Source organism: Ovis canadensis, chromosome 5 (genome assembly GCF_042477335.2).
Source record: "Ovis canadensis isolate MfBH-ARS-UI-01 breed Bighorn chromosome 5, ARS-UI_OviCan_v2, whole genome shotgun sequence".
In the NCBI taxonomy this organism is placed as follows: Eukaryota; Metazoa; Chordata; class Mammalia; order Artiodactyla; family Bovidae; genus Ovis; species Ovis canadensis.
This window is the reverse complement of record NC_091249.1, coordinates 122,186,339-122,206,520: the sequence shown is the minus strand read 5'-3', so window position 1 is coordinate 122,206,520 and position 20,182 is coordinate 122,186,339. Positions and strand designations below refer to the sequence as shown.

Here is a 20,182-nt window from a genome sequence, read left to right as displayed (position 1 = left end):
TTGAGCAGTCACAATAGAGCTCGTGTTTCAGAGTTCATTTTTATTATCAAAGTCTGATTAGACACTCAGAGCTTCTCAGATTGGCACAAAATTCAAGCCGATGTGGTTGTCTGAACTCTCAGCCAACAGCATGCTGGTGGCACTTTGGTAGGTGGGCTTCATCTCTGTGCTGAGTTGGGTCTGCGTTGTGGCATGTGAAGCCTCTCCCTGCAGGACGCAGACTCTGGCTGTGGCAGGGGCTCTGGAATGAACAGGCTTCAGGAGTGAGTGCACAGGGGCTCTCTAGCTGCGGGTGCGGACTCAGTATTTGCAGCACGCGACTTATTTGCTCCACGGCGTGTGGGATCTTAGTTCCCTGACCAGGGCTCGAACCTGCCTTCCCTGCATTGCTGGGTGGATTCTTAACCCCCAGGGAAGTCCTAACCGTAAGGTTCTAGAGGGCAGGTGTGGAGATCTACGCAGGCTCCTAAGGGAAGCCTCATATATAAGCTTCCCTACTTATTAAAGCTGCCACCTGCCCACCTGCAGAGGCCGGCCTCCCTCTCAAGTATCTCCCACCCTTATCCTTGGGTATGGGGCTAGTTTGCAAACCAGCACAGGCCAAAGCTGGGCAGCAGGCAGGGGGAAATGAAGGAACTACCAGACGTGGCCGTAAAACCACACTGAGCCCGGGAGAGAATACGTTCCATATCTCTGGGAGTCATTCAATGCAGTGCTCTGTGCTTGATACTTTTTAAAACTGCAATAATATGAATTACAAAAATTAAAAAGAAATCTATGTATAAGCATTAATTTTTTTATTGGACTGAAAATAAAATTAACAGCTAAATTTTATGTTTTAAAATACATATTTTATTTATGTACTCTAGTTAGCAGTTTGTTTGTAGATGGGAGTTATCTGCCAACCACACCTTGGGTGGGACTGACCTGGTATAAAAGCAAAGAACTCTACACCACCCGCGGCTCTCAGAGCACTGCTTCCTCTTCATCTATTGCGTTGTCGATATACCTGATGACGGTGTTAAATCACATCATCATCATCATCATATTAATTCATTCTAGTTTTTCAAATACTCTTTTTCTTTTGCAAAAAGTAAAAAGCAGGGAAGAAACTTTAGCAAGATTTCCATGTAAATGCTTGAATTATAGAAGGATCTAACACATAAGGATAAGAGGTAAGCCTCACTTACCTGGAAAATCCCCAGGTATGGCAGGTTGAGGGAGGTCCTGAGGAAACAGGAGTTCCCTTTAGATTTGATGCTGCCAGATGTAGGGGCAGTTCTGGTTGGGTGTTTTGTAGGGGGTACAGTGACTTTCTGTGTGTGCTTAGAAAAAAAATCAAGTGGTTTTGTTTATCCATCAGAGTAGTGTAGTCTGCGGTTGGTGCTCTGTGAGTTGATGTCCAGCAGAATAAAACGACCTGCCTCTGAGCAGCAGACCAGTGTGTAGACATGCTGATGTTAGCTCAGTTCCAGAAGTCAGAGGCTGCTTCTTTCGTGTTTGGTGATAAGTAAGAACGGTGTCCTATAAAATTGAAAATCAAGCTGAAATCTTCCCCAGGATCTAAATCCTGATCATTTCTTTACCAAAAGCTTTTGCGAATTTCCTCTGGTGATGGTACATAAGTTTGTTAAAGAGAATTTCTGACTAGTCTCTGCACCACACAATGTACATGATTTGAAAAAAAAAAGTATTGATTGTTTTTGTTCGTCAAACCATTCACAAGTTTCAAAACGCATGTGCCTACACACTCATTCAGAGCATTTGCCATGTGAGGGTTGTCAGGCGTCCAGGCTGAGACTTCTGGAGCCATTTGGGAAAGGAATTTCAGTTATGTGGGCTCCACGTTTTGGGGGAGACTCTACCACAAAGCAGAACACTGAGTTATTTGGATGAAATACGTATATTAACTGAAGTCCACGCATCTTAGTCTGATGTCTCACATTATTTTAGAACTGGCTTTTTTGGGGGTATTCTAATACTCTAAACACCCCCTGGTCTCCATTTGCTCCTGTGGATGATGGTTCCCTGAGGCAGTAAAGCTCCTGCAGAGACTTTATCCTACTCCTGCCTGTACTGCCAGCACCTGAGTCCCAGACATTATGTAGATTAATGCACATCTGTGAGACTTAACTGAACAGTGGACTAGACTAGCACATCTTCGTCTAAAATTTATGTTTAAACTTCTGGCCTTCTCTCTTATGAGTGCACAATATGAAAACTTTAAAGTTGTAGTCTTGATGTTATTTCAAATAGTAAATGAGAATTATAAAACTGTTTGGAATCTCTTTAAGTGTTTCTTTTTGGTGCATAAAAGAATAAAATACCAGCTAAATTAGGGATTTGAGTACATATCACACGATGTGTATTTGAATCTTTACTGTTGACAAAAATTCAATAGGAGTGCTATGTCTAAAAACTGTTTCTTTTCATATGTGAAACGAATCGCCAATCCAGGTTTGATGCATGATATAGGGTGCTCGGGGCTGGTGCACTGGTATGACCCAGAGGGATGGGATGGGGAGGGAGGTGGGAGGGGTTTCAGGATGGGGAACCCGTGTACACCCGTGGTGACTCCATGTCAATGTATGGCAAAACCAATACAATATTGTAAGGTAATTAGCCTCCAATTAAAATAAATAAATTTATATTAAAAAATAAAAATAAACACACACACACACACACACAGATCTGTTTCTTTGTACCAGTTACTTAGTAGATCAATTAAATCTTTGAAACTGTTAGGAAGCATTTTAAGAAAAAAACAAATAGCCCATTTGTGTTCTGATTTTGTAGGCTTTTAAAATAGTTTCTTAGCAGACATTGACCATGTCCAGTTAGGCAATACTTTGTCCTTAGAGTGAAAATACACATTTAAAAAATTTATTTGTTTATTTATTTGGCTGAGTCTGGTCTTAGTTGTGGCCCTCGGGATCTTCCTTCTGTTGGGGCACACAGACTCTCCAATTGTGGCACACATTTATATATATATATATATATATATGTATATATATATATATAAATTTTAATTGAAGGATAATTGCTTTACAGAATTTTGTTTTTCTGTCATACATCAACAAGAATCAGCCATAGGTACACCCATGTCCCCTCCCTCCCTGACCTTTCTCCCATCCCTCCCATCCCACCCTTCAGCCTGTCACAGAGTGCTTGTTTAACTTATATGAAGAGTACATCATGTGAAATGTGGAGCTGGATGAGGCACAAGCTGGAATCAAGATTGCCAGGAGGAATATCAATAACCTCAGATACGCAGATGACACCACCCTTATGGCAGAAAGCACCCTTATGGCATGAGGCAGAAAGAGCCTCATGATGAAAGTGAAAGAGGAGAGTTAAAAAGCTGGCTTAAAACTCAACATTCAAAAAATTAAGATCATGGCATCCAGTACCATCACTTCATAGCAAATAGATGGAGCAACAATGGACACAGTGACAGACTTCATTTTCTTGGGCCCGCAAATCACTGCTGATGGTGACTGCAGCCATAAAATTAAAAGACACCTGCTCCTTGGAAGAAAGGCTATGACCAACCTAGACAGCATATTAAAAAGCAGAGACATTGCTTTGCTGACAGAGGTCTGTCTACTCAAAGCTATGGTTTTTCCAGTGGTCATGTATGGATGTGAGAATTGGACTGTGAAGAAAGCTGAGGGCCAAAGAATTGATGGTTTTGAACTGTGGTGTTGGAAAAGACTCTTTGAGAGTCCCTTGGACTGCAAGGAGATCCAGCCAGTCAAAAAGGAGATCAGTCCCGGGTGTTCATTGGAAGGACTGATGATGAAGCTAAAACTCCAATACCTTGGCCACCTGATGCAAAGAGCTGACTCATTGAAAAAGACGCTGATGCTGGGAAAGATTGAAGGTGGGAGAAGGGGATGACAGAGGATGAGATGGTTGGATGGCATCACTGTCTCTATGGACATGAGTTTCAACAAGCTCCGGGAGATGGTGATGGACAGGGAGGCCTGGCATGCTGCAGTCCGCGGGGTCACAGTCGGATACAACTGAGCAACTGAACAGCATTGTACGCAAGGGATCCGTGTGAAAATAAACATATAAAGCTCAGATCAACTATATATGCTTTTAAAAATGTGTTCGAGTAAATTGTTCCACTTGGTGTAACATGATGTAGAAAAAAACATTTAAAGTTTATTTCCATGTCTATTCAAGTCAAAGAACTCTTTCTCAGACATATTTTAATATTTCACTTCCAGGAACATTTGCAACTTAATCAGAAAGGATATGAAATTAGCCACCTGCTCTGGCACTGTGTTTCTGCCTGGACTTGTGTTCAGAAGAACAGTCCCCAGTTAAACAAGGTGCTTGAACATCTCATCTCTCGTAAAACACAGCTTCAAAAGGAATCTTGGTAAGTGGGATCCTATAAATCCAGAGTAACTCATGGAGAAACCTTTGTGTTTAAATGTTAAATAACCTTTGTACTCAAATGTTAATCACACCTTAGTTGACTATGAAAAAAATTTATAATCTCAGTTCCAAAGACAAGGGCAGTTTCTATATTTTGTATTAGTTCATTTCATCAATAAATTGTTCTCACCTTTTTTTGGCTAGATGAGCATACTTGTATTGCCTTTTGTCTTTATTGAAGGAAATTTGTTATTGATAACTTCATTCCCACAATTTTAAGCATCTTTTACTTTTCAAGTTGTTTAACAATGGAGTACAGTTCTGTTTGTTTCCTTAAGCCTTATTTGTAAATCGTAACAGAAATGACTGTTAAGTCTTAGTTCCCTCCTTTACATATGGTAATTTGAAAAGGGAAAAAAGAGTCTTAAATTACCATGAAAGAGGGTGTGAGTTCAACTGAGGAAAGAAGAATTTTAAAGGAGTATTTTGAGGAAATTGATCAGAGGATATGTCTTTCAGTATCTGAGGCTGATCAGAGAATTTGAATTATTTTTCCACTGCTAATAATCAATAATATGTCACGCTATCACAAGTTGCAAATTCGTAAATTTTCTTAAAATTAATTAGTTTTTAAGTCTCTGGCAAACCAACTCTGCATCAACCAATTTGTACAAATGTTGTCCATTTCTTATGGACAAAAACTATTTTCCCAGTTTCATTTGGATGTTTTTGCGGATTCTAGATCAAGTAAAGATTTCTGGAGAATAGCTTAGAGCATGTCTAATTTCCTTGAAATAGCCTATTTTAGGGTCTTGGGAGACTCTAACTTGATATAAAAATAAATTATATTTCAATATAAACATAAATATTGTATAACATTGTCAAGTTTATTTTCAAAATATTCTAATAATTTCCAACTAAACATGTTTAGATAAGTGTAGTAGCTGATTAAGAATCTAATTTTCAATGTATGGCAAAACCAATACAGTATTGTAAAGTAAAATGAAGTAAAAATAAAAATTTAATAAAAGAAAGTCAAGAAATTATTTCTTTTACCAATTTTCATTTTCACTCTATTATCAATATTTAATTTAATTTTTCAGTGATTTGTCTTTGAAAGTGAAAGTAGCTTGCTGCTGCTAAGTCGCTCCAGTCGTGTCCGACTCTGTGCAACCCCATAGACGGCAGCCCACTAGGCTCCCCCGTCCCTGGGATTCTCCAGGCAAGAGCACTGGAATGGGTTGCCATTTCCTCCTCCAATGCATGAAAGTGAAAAGTGAAAGTGAGGTCACTCAGTCATGCCCAACTCTTCACGACCCCATGGACTGCAGCCTACGAGGCTCCTCCGTCCATGGAATTTTCCAGGCAAGAGTACTGGAGTGGGTTGCCATTGCCTTCTCTGGAAAGTAGCTTAGTTGTGTCCAACTCTTTGTGACCACATGGACTAAACGGTCCATGGAATTTTCTAGGCCAGAATACTGGAGTGGGTAGCCTTTCCCTTCTCCAGCAGATCTTCCCAACCCAGGGATCTAACCCAGGTCTCCCACATTGCAGGCGGATGGATTCTTTACCATCTGAGCCACAATGGAAGCCCAAGAATGCTGCAGTGGGCCGCCATCCCTTCTCCAGCGGATCTTCCCGACCCAGGGATTGAACCAGGGTCTCCTGCATTCCAGTTGCAGTCTTTCCCGACTGAGCTATCAGGGAAGCCCTCAGGGATGTCTCTTTAAGATTTTTAAAATAACTTAGTATTTTACAAATTTAGGGATTTGGGAGGTTATACACGATTATTCTTACTTTCGGAGAGAGTACTTACTCCAGTACTCTTGCCTGGAAAATCCCATGGACGGGGGAGCCTGGTGGGCTGCAGTCCATGGGGTCACAAAGAGTCGGGCATGACTGAGCGACCTCACTTTCACTTTTCACTTTCATGCATTGGAGAAGGAAATGGCAGCCCACTCCAGTGTTCTTACCTGGAGAATCCCAGGGACGGGGGAGCCTGGTGGGCTGCCATCTATGGGGTCACACAGAGTCGGACACGCCTGAAGTGACTTAGCAGCAGCAGCATTCTTACTTGACAGATGAAGAAACCAAGGCCAAGTTCACGGACCCCGTGGTGACGGGAGCCAGGTGTCAGGGCCCAGCACAGCACTCTTCCCGGCATTTCGTCCTGCTCTCACTCTGGCTGCCTTGCTTAGGAGACTGTTTTGAGGCTTCGTGACACTGAATCCTGACTTCTTTTTCTGGGAGGACATTGTGGAAACCGAGTGTGGGAGAGCAAGGCAGCAGTCAGACAGTGCTGAATGAGCGGAAGAGCACGTTGATAAAACAGTAAGACGCAGTGACTGTGATGGAATGGAGAAGGTAGTTGTTTAAAAGAGCACTGCCGAAGAGTTTTCTGTTTTTTATATTTACTGTATTTAAAAAATTAATTTATTTGTTGCTTTTAGTTTTGGTTGCACTGGGTCATCGCTGCAATGGGGCTTCTCTCTAGCTGCGGAGCGGGGGCCACTCTCCAGCTGTGCTGGGGGCTCACTCCATGGCTGGAGTGGGGGCCACTCTCCAGCTGTGCTGGGGCTTCTCTAGCTGCGGAGCGGGGGCCACTCTCCAGCTGTGCTGGGGCCTCATGCCATGGCTTCTCTTGCTGTGGCCCCTGGGCTCTGGGCCACAGGCTTCAGTCAGCTCAGTCCTCAGTTGCGTCCGACTCTGCAACCCCATGGACTGCAGCACGCCAGCGTCCCTGTCCATCACCAGCTCCTGGAGTTTACTCAAACTCATGTCCATTGAGTTGGTGATGCCATCCAACCATCTCATCCTCTGTCGTCCCCTTCTCCTCCTGCCTTCAATCTTTTCCAGCATCAGGGTCTTTCCCAATGAGTCAGTTCTTTGCATCAGGTCGACAAAATATTGGAGTCTCAGCTTCAGCATCAGTCCTTCCATTGGGATGGACTGGACTGATTTCCTTTAGGATGGACTGGTTGGATCTCCTTGCAGTCCAAGGGACTCTCAAGAATCTTCTCTAACATCACAGTTCAAAAGCATCAGTTCTCTGGTGCTCAGCTTTCATTATGGTCCAACTCTCACATCCATACATGACTACTGGAAAAACCATGGCTTTGACTAGATGGACCTTTGACAGCAGAGTTATGTCTCAGCTTTTTAATATGCTGTCTAGGTTCCAAGGATCAACTGTCTTTTAATTTCATGGCTGCAGTCACCATCTGCAGTGATTTTGGAGCCCACAAAAATAAAGTCTGTCACTGTTTCCACTGTTTCCCATCTATTTCCCATGAAGTGATGGGACTGAATACCATGATCTTAGTTTTTTGAATGTGGAGTTTTAGGTGAGCTTTTTTCACTCTTCTCTTTCACTTTCGTCAAGAGACTCTTCAGTTCCTCTTTGCTTTCTGCCATAAGGTTGGTGTCATCTGCATATCTGAGGTTATTGATATTTCTCCCGGCAATCTTGATTCCAGCTTGTGCTTCATCCAGCCCAGCGTTTCTCATAATGTACTCTGCATATGAGTTAAATAAGCAGGGTGACAATATACAGTCTTGACGTACTCCTTTCCCAATTTGGAACCAGTCTGTTGGTCCATGTCCAGTTAGAACTGTTGCTTTCTGACCTGCATACAGATTTTTCAGGAGGCAATTCAGGTGGTCTGATATTCCTATCTCTTGAAGAATTTTCCACAGTTTGCTGTGATCCACACAGTCAAAGGCTTTGGCATAGTCAATAAAGCAGAAGTAAATATTTTTCTGGAACTCTCTTGCTTTTTCGATGATCCAACAGATGTTGACAATTTGATCTCTGGCTGCTCTGCCTTTTCTAAAACCAGCTTGAACATCTGGAAGTTCTTGGTGCAGGTATGGTTGAAGCCTGGCTTGGAGCATTTTGAGGCTCTGATAGTTGCAGCGAGTGGGCTCGTGCGTTGTGGCAAGGGGCCTTAGTAGTTGTGGTGCCCAAGCTCGTTCGCTGCCTGGCGTGTGTTCTCTTCCCAGACCAGGGACCTAACTTGTGCTCCCTGCATTGGCAGGTGGGTTCTTATCTACTGCATGACAAGGAAAGTCCTATTTACTGTTTTTTTAAGAAAAGAATTTAATTTTTCTTTTTAAATGATGTCTCTAGTAAACAGAAATAACCCATTGACATTAAAATTTTTTGTCTTTTTAAGTTAGCAATTTGACTATTAGGCAAGTTTTCTGTTAATTATAATGATAACATTATACCACGTATAAAAAAAAGCTTTTCTTTTTAAAAGTATTTATGTGACCACCTATGTAGTTTTCAAGAGGTTATAATTCCAGACAAAACCAAACAAACTGTGATATAATCACCAAAATCAAATCAGAAACGTTTTTGTGTTTCTGGAGAAAGTGTTTTATTCATTTTGTGTACTGTGAAGTTTAGGTACATGTGAAAAAATTTTTAAATGGACTAAACATATTTAGGATTATGCAAAGATACTGAGGCTTCAGACCCTGATAGTAAATTAAGACTCTGTTAGGAAGGGGATGACAGAGGATGAGATGGTTGGATGACGTCACCGAGTCGATTGACTTGAGTTTTGAGCAAGCTCCGGGAGTTGGTGATGGACAGCGAGGCCTGGCGTACTGCAGTCCATGGGGTTGCAAAGAGTCGGATGTGACTGAGCTGAACTGAGGATTTGCTGGATCTTAGAACTGTGACACTTGGTAGAGGGTATCTTTGGTTAGGGCCTGAAATTCAATGGCAAGTGACTATTACAAGGAGTAACACAAGCGATTTCATTTTCCGTGCATGTCTGTACTGTATCACACAATAGAACAATGATCAGAGATTTAAAATGCAGAGGGAGACCATTTAACTGATGGATCAGAAGAAATTTCTTAATTAATAGCGGCAAAAGTGCTCGGGCCAATACTAGTGAGTGGTTCTCATCTGCCCATTTCTGATGCTGTCCATCAACAGATAATTCATCCCATATATTCCCACCTGACTTCTTATAAAGATCATGCCACACAAAAGGAAAGACACAGAAATGAGTGGTTTCAGCAGAGGCTGGAGAAGAGCAGTCCCAAGATGCATGAAAAGGCAGGAGAGGCTCACAGAATTAGAGCCACCTCTGGTCAGTGGGGGCCAGGGGGAAACTGAGGAGAGGAAACGCATGCAGGACAGTGAATTGTAAAGCAGGCTGAAGACCTAGGGAAACAGGAATGCTGAGCCCCTCCCCGTGCCCCACACCAGCCTTCAGGTCGGAAGTTTGACTGGCTTGTGCTGCGGATCAGCTGCTGTAAGGCAGCGTTCCATGGAATATGCTTAAACATCGCGTGATGCTTCTTCCTCTGAATGCTCCACCCTGTGGTCTGGCCTTTTACAAACTGCACTGCTTGCTCTGGGGAGATAGCTCAAGCCAGCACAAAAGGCTTTCTCATCCAACATGAAAATAATGAATTGTGTTTATAATTGAATTATTAGCCAATGAGGACTGCTGAGAAATGCAGCATGGCATTTCAAAAGAGCAATGTAACCTATAAAATAATACCTCCCAAAGCAAAATAGCCGATCTAACCGCACCGTGAATGTACTCCGAAAATGCTTGACAATTTAAAGTTACACCAACGTGGCAAGTGTTTTCCAGACGTAGAGTGTTCGTGTTTGCATCGAAATAAATTAAACAAAGAAAGCCCTGCCCAGCAAGGCCTTTACTTCTGGCCTCATTGCTGACCTCCACGATGTCTGTCTCCCTGAACCCTGGTAATTATAATGTCATGTGACAGTCTAGCCAGCACCATCCAGATCTAAGTTTTCACCACTAATCCTCTTCATTCTTCGTGAGCTGAGATGTCAGGTTAGGTCCTCAGTCTTCTGATTCATTTCCTGGGTTTCTTATCAATCCTTTAATCCTCTGAGCTAAATATAAACATTTATCTGTATCAAGGATAAATATACAATTTATGCTTCGCTCCCTAATGGCGCAGTGAGAGAAACATTCAGCTTCAAATCATAACTGAGTTTTTTTCTCTGGCTTTCGGTTTAATTTTGATTGGGTCACATAACCCCCATGAACAGCGTCTGTTCATGTTAGATAGAGGTAATAGCCATCATAAAGAAAGGTAAGTAATGTGAAGGTGAAGACACTTTTTATACCGAGTCTTCCCCTAATCCTTCATTTCCTGCTAGTTCAGATCTGAATTAATTTTTTCCCAGACGCCTACCTACTGAATTTCTGTCTCCATGCCTGACACGTGTCCTCTCCTCAAGTTAACCTAATCGGACACCCGGACTCCCTCTCAGGGCCGTTTGCCGTGCTCGCCCCGCCACGGTGACACCAGGCTTCAGGCCCTTACTGTCATGACGGCCAGCTTATTAACTGGTCTCCTCCCCTGTGTGTTCACTCCAGTAATCTGTCATGCTCTGCTGCTACGGTTACAGCACAGATGTGATTATACCATTCTCCAGCTTCCAATTATTTAGTAAGAACTGTTTTTACATGGCATGGGGTTGCAGCTCCAAACAGGGTCTCTTAATTTGCAATGATTAACAAACAAAAAAAAGAAAAAAAAGGAAAAGAAAGAAAACAAGAGCAAACGCAAAGACTGAAAGAAGATCTTGCTCCTGGGATTAATTACCACCAGCCAGCACACAGGCAGACCACGTGTCTGGCTGACTGTATGGAAGCAGGCAATTGGGGAGCGCCTCGGCCTGCTCGGGTGAAACAGCCGTCGTGGGCTGTCGACGGCCCATCCCTTCATTCCCCCGACTTCCTTCTCTGGCATGCCAGGACGGAAGCTCTGTGCGCAGAGGAAAGAACCCTTTTAGCAGACAGGCTAAGGACCAGATCTTTCTGTAGTTCATCTCTTCTGAGTATCAGAAGTCAGGCACTGGCAAGAGAAATGTGTTCTTTAAACAAGTTTTCCTCAGTGGTCAAAATCGGGAGAGAAATTCTGATTGCTCTCTTTTCTGTGTGTGGTGAAGATGAGACTGGTTTGTTTATGCTAATGCTTGCCATCTTAGCCCGTTAATGTGGTCTTTAGTGTCCAATAACGTTATGGTTGAATCATTACTTAAAATGTTTGTTTTTCTCAAAGGATGGTGTATGTATTTAATTTTTAGATACCATTTATAAAATAATGTTGACTTACTAAACTGTGTCCTTCCCACTCACTGTCAGTCATTTAATTCTAGGATATTCCATTCTTAAGCTGTTACATGCTATTCCTTTCTTGGCTGGCCTGAGTAAAGTTCTAAGTATGGAGATAGGTGACCTATATTAGGAGAGCCCCTGATTACATGCAGCCCTTGGCTGAGTATAACGTTTGCCACCCTTTTTCCCCCTAAGAAGTGTAAGTACATTTTGTGCGGCGATAGGGGACCATGCTCGTAGTTCTTTGTTTTTTAATTCCCCTCTTGAAATGTCTAAATGTTGCTATGTTGTTTCCTACATTATCGTTGTTAGGAAATGGTCAAAGCCAGTCTGCATCCCTTTGATTTGTCTGTTTTATTTTCAATCCAGAACCTTTTAGGAATATCTTTGTGGTTTGCAGCAAGGAGGTGGATGCCTCCTCTGACATCTCACTGAGCGCCTTAGGAAGCTGTCCGGGCGCTTTCTCTGCTTTCCTTGGAGAGACGCCCCTGCTGTGTGAGGCTGTGGCTACTGGTCTGTGTTTCAGGAGGGTTTCCACTGATTGCTCATCTTCACGTGTGTTCCTAATGCCTGCCTCTCTCTGCCCAGGGTTTTTCTTTCACACGTATATGCCTACCATTACATTTTAAAGCAAATTTTGGGCTTCTTGGCTTTGGAGGCATTTTCCTTCATTTGGGCCACATTTTCTTCATAGCTTTAAAATCCTTAAAGTTGCTCTTTTTTGTATGTGGTACTACAGATTTTTGTTTCTTTATGTCTGGTTGTTTCAATAGGAATTCAATATTAATGGATCTCAATTTGCCAGGGGTTGTCTTCCTCTAAATTATTGAAGAAATTTTCAAGTTTGCTCCCTTTTAAGTGCCCTTTTTTTGGGTGCGTAACTACCTTCATTATGAATTTGAATTATATTTTTATAATTTTAATTTTTGGCACTCTCTTTTTTTTAACTATTCCGCCTTTCACATCAGTATCAAGGCTTTTCATTGTCGTTTCTTCCTAGGCTTTTAAAGATGCCTGAAGAGTCCTGTAAAAATGTCTTCTGGCTCCTGTAAGAAAGCATTTTCAGAAGCATGATCATCCCTTAGTATTCAGACTGATCTTCTCTTTAGCTCTTGCTGTAATGTTTTTCCACTGGTCACAGGTAGGGCCTCCTCTTTCATTTTCTATTTTACTTATCTCAGAACTAGGACAGAATTATTTTTTAAACAAGAGGTTGTATTCACAATATACTTGCAGAGGTTAAAGGCAAATGTCACCAGGGACCCCTTGCATTCTCCTACTCCCTTCTAGTCAACCTTTGAGGAGAAAACGCACTCACAGCACGCTCAGTCCCTGTCCTACACACGCAGCCCCTGAAGGCTGCTGCTACTGCTGTTATGTTGCTTCAGTCATGTCCGACTCTGTGCGACCCCAGAGACAGCAGCCCACCAGCCTCCCCCATCCCTGGGATTCTCCAGGCAAGAACACTGGAGTGGGTTGCCATTTCCTTCTCCAATGCATGAAAGTGAAAAGTGAAAGTGAAGTCACTGAGTCGTGTCCAACTCTCAGCGACCGCATGGACTGCAGCCCACCAGGCTCCTCCATCCATGGGATTTTTCAGGCAAGAGCACTGGAGTGGGGTGCCACTGCCTTCTCCTCTGAAGGTTGCTATCTCTGCATAAATGCTAAGAGATGAGGATAAAGAAGCATAGAAATATCAACTCCTTTAAAATTCAGTATCTCCAAGTATAGGATTCGCTGCCCTTTTCCTATTTCCGTGAAAAACATGATAGACAGTAGAGATGTTTTTCCTTAATTTTTTTCTTTTAACTTACTTTTGGGAATCAGGACTGCTGAGTTTCACGGTGTGTGTGGCTACACCTTCTTGCTGTTCTTATTCCAGCTCCATCAATTTTATGATTTTTTATATCTTACAGGAAGTTCCCTGTAAGATAGTCACATCTTTTTCATTCTCCAGCTTCAGAATTGTATGGATTTTTGACATCATCAGTGTTTTCTGAAACATCTATTGAAAGTTTCAAGTAAGTCTTTGTAAGGACTGCAGCACAGAGACATTTCGATTCTCTTCTTTGAAATAATAATTTGCTCATAGAAGAGCAAGGGGACCTAGGCAAAGATTCTGCTGCCGATGCTTCTGACCTTTCCGTAAGCTGGTATTCAGATGGGCGTCTTTTCATGAAGTCTCTGGTTATTGTGTGTTAGTTGGTCTAGAGGAAGGAGTTAGTTATTAGTTAGCCTAGTTATAAGTCTAGAAGGAAAACTGGACCGGAGTCAGACTCGCTGAAGTCCAGTCCCGACCTGGTCATATTTGACTCTGTGTAGTTAAACATTAATTTCGAAAGCTAACACAACATTGTAAATCAACTGTATTCCAATAAAAAAATTTTAAATCAGAAGAAAAAAGTTGAAAAAGAAAAGCTAGAAAGTAAAATGAATCAAGTGACTATGTTTTTTAGACAAGCCAGTAAACTTCTGCCTCCGTTTCTTTATTTACATATTTAGGTGGACATTTATAATATTTATAAATTACTTTATACATGTTTAATTTCATGGCATTGTGGAAGTGAGTCAGTGTGCTGGTTGCTGAGACTTGGTGTACTGCAATGAGTTTACAAAAAGCTGCTGAGTCGCTTCAGTCGTGTCCGACTCTGTGCGACCCCATAGACGGCAGCCCACCAGGCTCCCCCATCCCTGGGATTCTCCAGGCAAGAACCCTGGAGTGGGCTGCCATTTCCTTCTCCAATGCATGAAAGTGAAAACTGAAGGTGAAGTCACTCAGTCGTGCCCGACTCTGTGCGACCCCATAGACGGCAGCCCACCAGGCTCCCCCATCCCTGGGATTCTCCAGGCAAGAACCCTGGAGTGGGCTGCCATTTCCTTCTCCAATGCATGAAAGTGAAAACTGAAGGTGAAGTCACTCAGTCGTGCCCGACTCTCAGCGACCCCATGGACTGAAGCCTACCAGGCTCCTCCGTCCATAGGATTTTCCAGGCAAGAGTACTAGAGCGGGTTGCCGTGCTGTATTTAAATGTCTAACCTAAATCAATTTGGAAATTTTCTATGTGCATCAATTTTCAGTTTTGATTTTTTAACAAACTTCAATTTATAAGTTTTGCTGCTTTTATTCTATTTTTGTCAAAGGCATTTTCCCTTACTGAAAATTTTGTGATCAGCAGTATTGATTGAAAATACTATGTTTCTGGTAAAGCATTTTTTTTTAACCATAGGTGGCTGACACTGATGAATCTTTTTTCAATTTGTATTTTAGTGAAACTGCCCTAGGTTAGCTACAGTTTTCCAGACTTAAAAGGGAACAGGAAAAACAAAAGGTTTGACTGTGAGATATGCTGCTGCTGCTGCAAAGTCGCTTCAGTCATGTCTGACTCTGTGCGACCCCATAGACATCAGCCCACCAGGCTTCCCTGTCCCTGGGGTTCTCCAGGCAAGAACACTGGAGTGGGTTGCCATTTCCTTCTCCAATGCATGAAAGTGAAAAGTGAAAGTGAAGTCATGGGTAAAGTTTTGCAAAGTCTGAGACTATCGCCTCCTTCACTTGACCTTATTGTGAAGCAGGGGCCTTGAGTACTCTGGGGAAGGACTCACTCTGTTCATCTTAGAGAGCATCTAGACCTTTTCCTTCAGTCATCACAGATAAAAAAAAAAGTTAGTGAACTCATATCTATTGACTTTGAAATAATAGTATTGCTGTGATTCAGTTCAGTTCAGCCTTTTGAATCCAGACATTTTATATAGAGTATTTCCCTTAAATTTCATAATAGTCTCTGAAAAGTAAGTTTTGCTACATTTACTTTATAGATGAGCAGATTAAGTTTTAGCTGAGGTGTGACTGTTGCCCTATGCCATATATCTAGTTACTGATAGAGCTGAGATTCCATCTCCAATTTCCCTCCTCTAAACTTCATGCTGATAAATATTGCTTAAATGCATTGGTTAGACTTTAGTGCTCCTGCGTGGAACAGTGATCTGACTGCAGCCGCATTACCAAGTAGGGCTTTGTTTATCACACAGGACCAGTGCAGCACCGCTGAGCGAATGCATCAGGGGCCCTCAGGAGCCAAGCCTCTCCTAGCCTCCTGTTATTCCATCCTCAGTGAATGACTTTCATCCTCGTTGATGCAAGACGGCTGCTCTACCTTCTGGTGTCAGGTGTGAATTCCCAGGAAAAGGATGAGCAGAGGAGAAAGGAGAACCTGTTATCTGAATTTAAAACCAGTTTTAGCTTTTATGGAAGGCTTTTACAATATGCCTCCTCTTCTATCTCACTGGCCAAACCTATGCTTAACGCCATTCCAAAGGAGTCTGGGGAGTCATTTGTTAAAAATCAGATGTGCTTGATATGATTTATATATAACAAAAGTGAAACAACTTGCGTGTACAGACCTGTGACTTTTGGCCGACGCACACACCTGTGTAATCACTACCCCAATCAAGATGGAAAAGTTTCCACCTTGTTGAAGCAATATTAACTGATCGCTTGGCCATTTTGAACAAAATTGAGGTTTAGTTCTGAAAGGAAGAAGGAGACAAATGGAACTAGATGCGCAATAGGCAGCATTGTAATCTGAGGTTAAATATTAATGTGTTTGAATAATGGCTTAGAAAGCAAAGCTGAAAAAAGGAGGAAAAACACATAGTGGGAGAAGACTTACATTATTAGTTAACCTAGCTTAAAACATGAACTGGGACAAGTTTCCCAGATCTGCTTGACTCAATTTTTAAAATATCTTTAAAATATTTAAAAAAAATTCTTCAATGTGTCAAAACTTGTGGTTCAGATTAAGGAGGTAAATTGTGAAGAACTTTGAGATCTGCAAAGCATCATTCAAATGCAAAGAATTATCTTTTTTCCATAGTTAGAGGTGTTTCCTTTTGAACTCATGATGAGCTTGACTTGCTGACCTGAAGTATCACAGTTGTGAAATTCAAATATAATTTTCAAATATATTGACTATTTAAACTGATTCCCTGTTGTTGTGCAGTTGCTGAGTTGTGTCTGACTCTTTGCAACCCAGTGAACTTGCAGAACTCCAGACTTCCCGTTCCTTCACTATTTCCCAGAGCTTGTTCAAACTCATGTCCATTGAGTCAGTGGTGCCATCCAACCATCTCATCCTCTGTCGTCCCCTTCTCCTCCTGTCTTCAGCCTTTCCCAGCGTCAAGGTCTTTTCCAATGAGTCAGCTTTTCATATCAGGCGGCCAGAACATGGGAGTTTCAGCTTCAGCATCACTCCTTCCAATAAATATTCAAGGTTATATTAAAGTAATGCTCAAAATTCTCCAAGCCAAGCTTCAGCAATATGTGAACCATGAAATTCCAGATGTTCAAGCTGGTTTTAGAGAAGGCAGAGGAACCAGAGATCAAATTGCCAACATCTGCTGGATCATCAAAAAAGCAAGAGAGTTCGAGAAAAACATCTATTCTGCTTTATTGACTATGCCAGAGCCTTTGACTGTGTGGATCACAGCAAACTGTGGAAAATTCTGAAAGAGATGGGAATACCAGACCACCTAACCTGCCTCTTGAGAAACGTATGTGCAAGTCAGGAAGCAACAGTTAGAACTGGACATGGACCAACAGACTGGTTCCAAATAGGAAAAGGAGTATGTCAAGGCTGTATATTGTCACCCTGCTTATTTAACTTATATGCAGAGTACATCATGGGAAATGCTGGGCTGGATGAAGCACAAGCTGGAATCAAGATTGCCGGGAGAAATATCAATAACCTCAGATATGCAGATGACACCACCCTTATGGCACAAAGTGAAGAGGAACTAAAAAGCCTCTTGATGAAAGTGAAAGAGGAGAGTGAAAAAGTTGGCTCAAAGATCAACATTCAGAAAACAAAGATCATGGCATCCATTCCCATCACTTCATGGGAAATAGATGGGGAAACAGTGGAAACAGTGGAAACAGTGTCAGACTTTATTTTTGGGGGCTCCAAAATCACTGCAGATGGTGATTGCAGCCATGAAATTAAAAGACACTTGCTCCTTGGAAGGAAAATTATGACCAACCTAGATAGCATATTCAAAAGCAGAGACATTACTTTGCCGACTAAGGTCCGTCTAGTCAAGGCTAGGGTTTTTCCAGTGGTCGTATATGGATGTGAGAGTTGGACTATGAAGAAGGCTGAGCGCCGAAGAAGAAGGCTAAGGGCAGAAAAATGGATGCTTTTGAACTGTGGTGTTGGAGAAGACTCTTGAGAGTCCCTTGGACTGCAAGGAGATCCAACCAGTCCATCCTAAAGAAGACCAGTCCTGGGTGTTCATTGGTAGGACTGATGTTGAAGCTGAAATGCCAATACTTTGGCCACCTGATGCGAAGAGTTGACTCATTGGAAAAGACCCTGATGCTGGGAAAGATTGAAGGCGGGAGGAGAAGAAGGGGACGACAGAGGATGAGATGGCTGGATGGCATCACCGATTCGGTGGAGATGAGTTTGAGTAAACTCTGGGAGTTGGCGATGGACAGGAAGCCTGGTGTGCTGTGATGCATGGGGTCACAGAGAGTTGGACACAACTGAGCAACTGAACTGAACTGAACTGAATTTCCTTTTGGATTAACTGGTTGGATCTACTTGCTGTCCAAGGGACTCTCAAGAGTCTTCTCTAACACCACAGTTCAAAAGCATCCATTTTTCTGCCCTCAGCCTTCTTTTTGGTCCAGTTGTCACATCTGTACATGACTACTGGAAAAACCATAGCTTTAACTCTGTGGATCTTTGTCAGCAAAGTGATGTCTTTGCTTTTTAATATACTGTCTTGGTTTGTTATAGCTGTTCTTCCAGGAGCAAGCGTCTTTTAATTTCATGGCTGCAGTCACCATCTGCAGTGATTTTGGGGCCCAAGAATATAAAGTCTCTCACTCTTTCCCCTTCTGTATGCCATGAAGTGATGGGACTGGAGGCCATGATCTTAATTTTTTGAATGGTGAGTTTTAAGCCAGCTTTTTCACTCTCCTCTTTCACCCTCATCAAGAGGCCCTGTATGTCCTCTTTGCTTTCAGCCATTAGAGTGGTATCATCTGCATACCTGAGGTTATTGCTATTTCTCCCAGCAATCTTGATTCCAGCTTGTGAGTTATCCAGCCCAGCACTTCACATGATGTGCTCTGCACAGAGGTTAAACAAGCAGGGCGACAACATGTGCTTGATGTACTCCTTTCTCAATTTTGAGTGAGTCCATTGTTCCATGTCCAGTTCTAACTATTGCTTCTTGTCCTGCATACATGTTTCTCAGGAGACAGGTGAGGTGGTATGGTATTCTCATCACTTTAAGCATTTTCCATAGTTTGTTATGATTCACACAGTCAGACTCTTTAGTGTATTCAGTAAAGCAGAAGTAGTTTTTTTTTTTTAATTCCCTTGCTATTTCTGTGATCTAATGGATGTTGGCATTTTGATCTCTGATTCCTCTGCCTTTTCTAAATCCAGCTTGTACATCTGGAAGTTCCTTGTTCTTATACTGTTGAATGCTGGCTTGAAGGATTTTGAGCATTACCCTGCTAACATGTGAGATGAATGCAAGTGTTTGATAGTTTGAGCATTCTTTTGCATTGCCTTTCTTTGGGATTGGAATGAAAACTGACCTTTTCCAGTCCTGTGGCCACTGCTGAGTTTTCCAAATTTGCTGGCATATTGAGTACAGCCCTTTCACAACATCATCTTTTAGGATCTGAAATTGCTCAACTGGAATTCCATCACCTCCAGTAGCTTTGTTCGTAGTGATGTTTCCTAAGGCCTGCTTGACTTCACACTCCAGGATGTCTGGCTCTAGATGAGTGACCACATTTATTTGTAGTTATCCAGGTCATTAAGACCTTTCTTTGTATAGTTCTTCTGTGTATTCTCTGCAGAAGGAAATGGCAAACCACGGCAGTATCCTTGCCTGGAGAATCCCATGGACAGAGGAGCCTGGTGGGCTAAGGTCCATGTGGTCACAAAGAGCTGGGCACGACCGAGTGATTAACACTTTACCACTTTTCTGCGTATTCTTGCCACCTCTTGTTAATCTCCCTAGTTTCTGTTAGGTCTTTGCCATTTTCTTCCTTTCTTGTGTTCATCTGTGCCTGAAATGTTCCCTTGGTGTCTACAGTTTTCCTGAAGAGATCTCTAGTCTTTGCCATTCTGTTGTTTCCCTCTATTTCCTTGCATTGTTTACTTAAGACTTTATGTCGCCTTGCCGAACTTTGAAACTCGGCGTTCCCTTTTGCTGCTTCTTTTCTCAGCTGTTTGTAAGGTCTCCTCAGGCAACCACTTTGCCTCCTTTCATTTCTTTCTCTTTGGGGTGGTTTTGGCCACCACGTCCTATGCAATGTTACCAACCTCCGTCCATAGTTCTTCAGACACTCTGTCTACCAGATCTAATCCCTTGAATCTATTTGTCATCTCTGCTGTGTAATCATAAGGGATTTGATTTAGGTCACGCCACTAGGTCTAGTGGTTTTCCCTACTTTCTTCAATTTAAGCTTGTATTTTGCAATAAGGAGTTTATGATCTGAGCCACAGTCAGCTCCCTGTCTTGTTTTTACTGACTGTATAGAGCTTCTCCATCTTCAGCTGCAAAGAATACAATCAATCTGATTTTGGTGTGGACCATCTGGTGATGTCCATGTGTAGAGTCCTCTCGTGTTTTGGAAGAAGGTG

The 20,182-nt window shown here is 42.3% G+C and overlaps 1 protein-coding gene across 6 annotated transcripts in view; it reads left to right on the top strand.

Annotated features, from left to right (window-relative positions):
• Window positions 1-20,182, top strand: part of TMEM232 (transmembrane protein 232) — a 277,979-nt gene that overhangs the window by 73,406 nt on the left and 184,391 nt on the right. For all 6 annotated transcript variants that reach the window (XM_069592668.1, XM_069592667.1, XM_069592669.1 and 3 more), the window contains one exon: window positions 4,236-4,390. In XM_069592668.1, coding sequence (XP_069448769.1) covers window positions 4,236-4,390 — 155 coding nt within the window. The remainder of the gene's footprint in view (window positions 1-4,235; window positions 4,391-20,182) is intronic.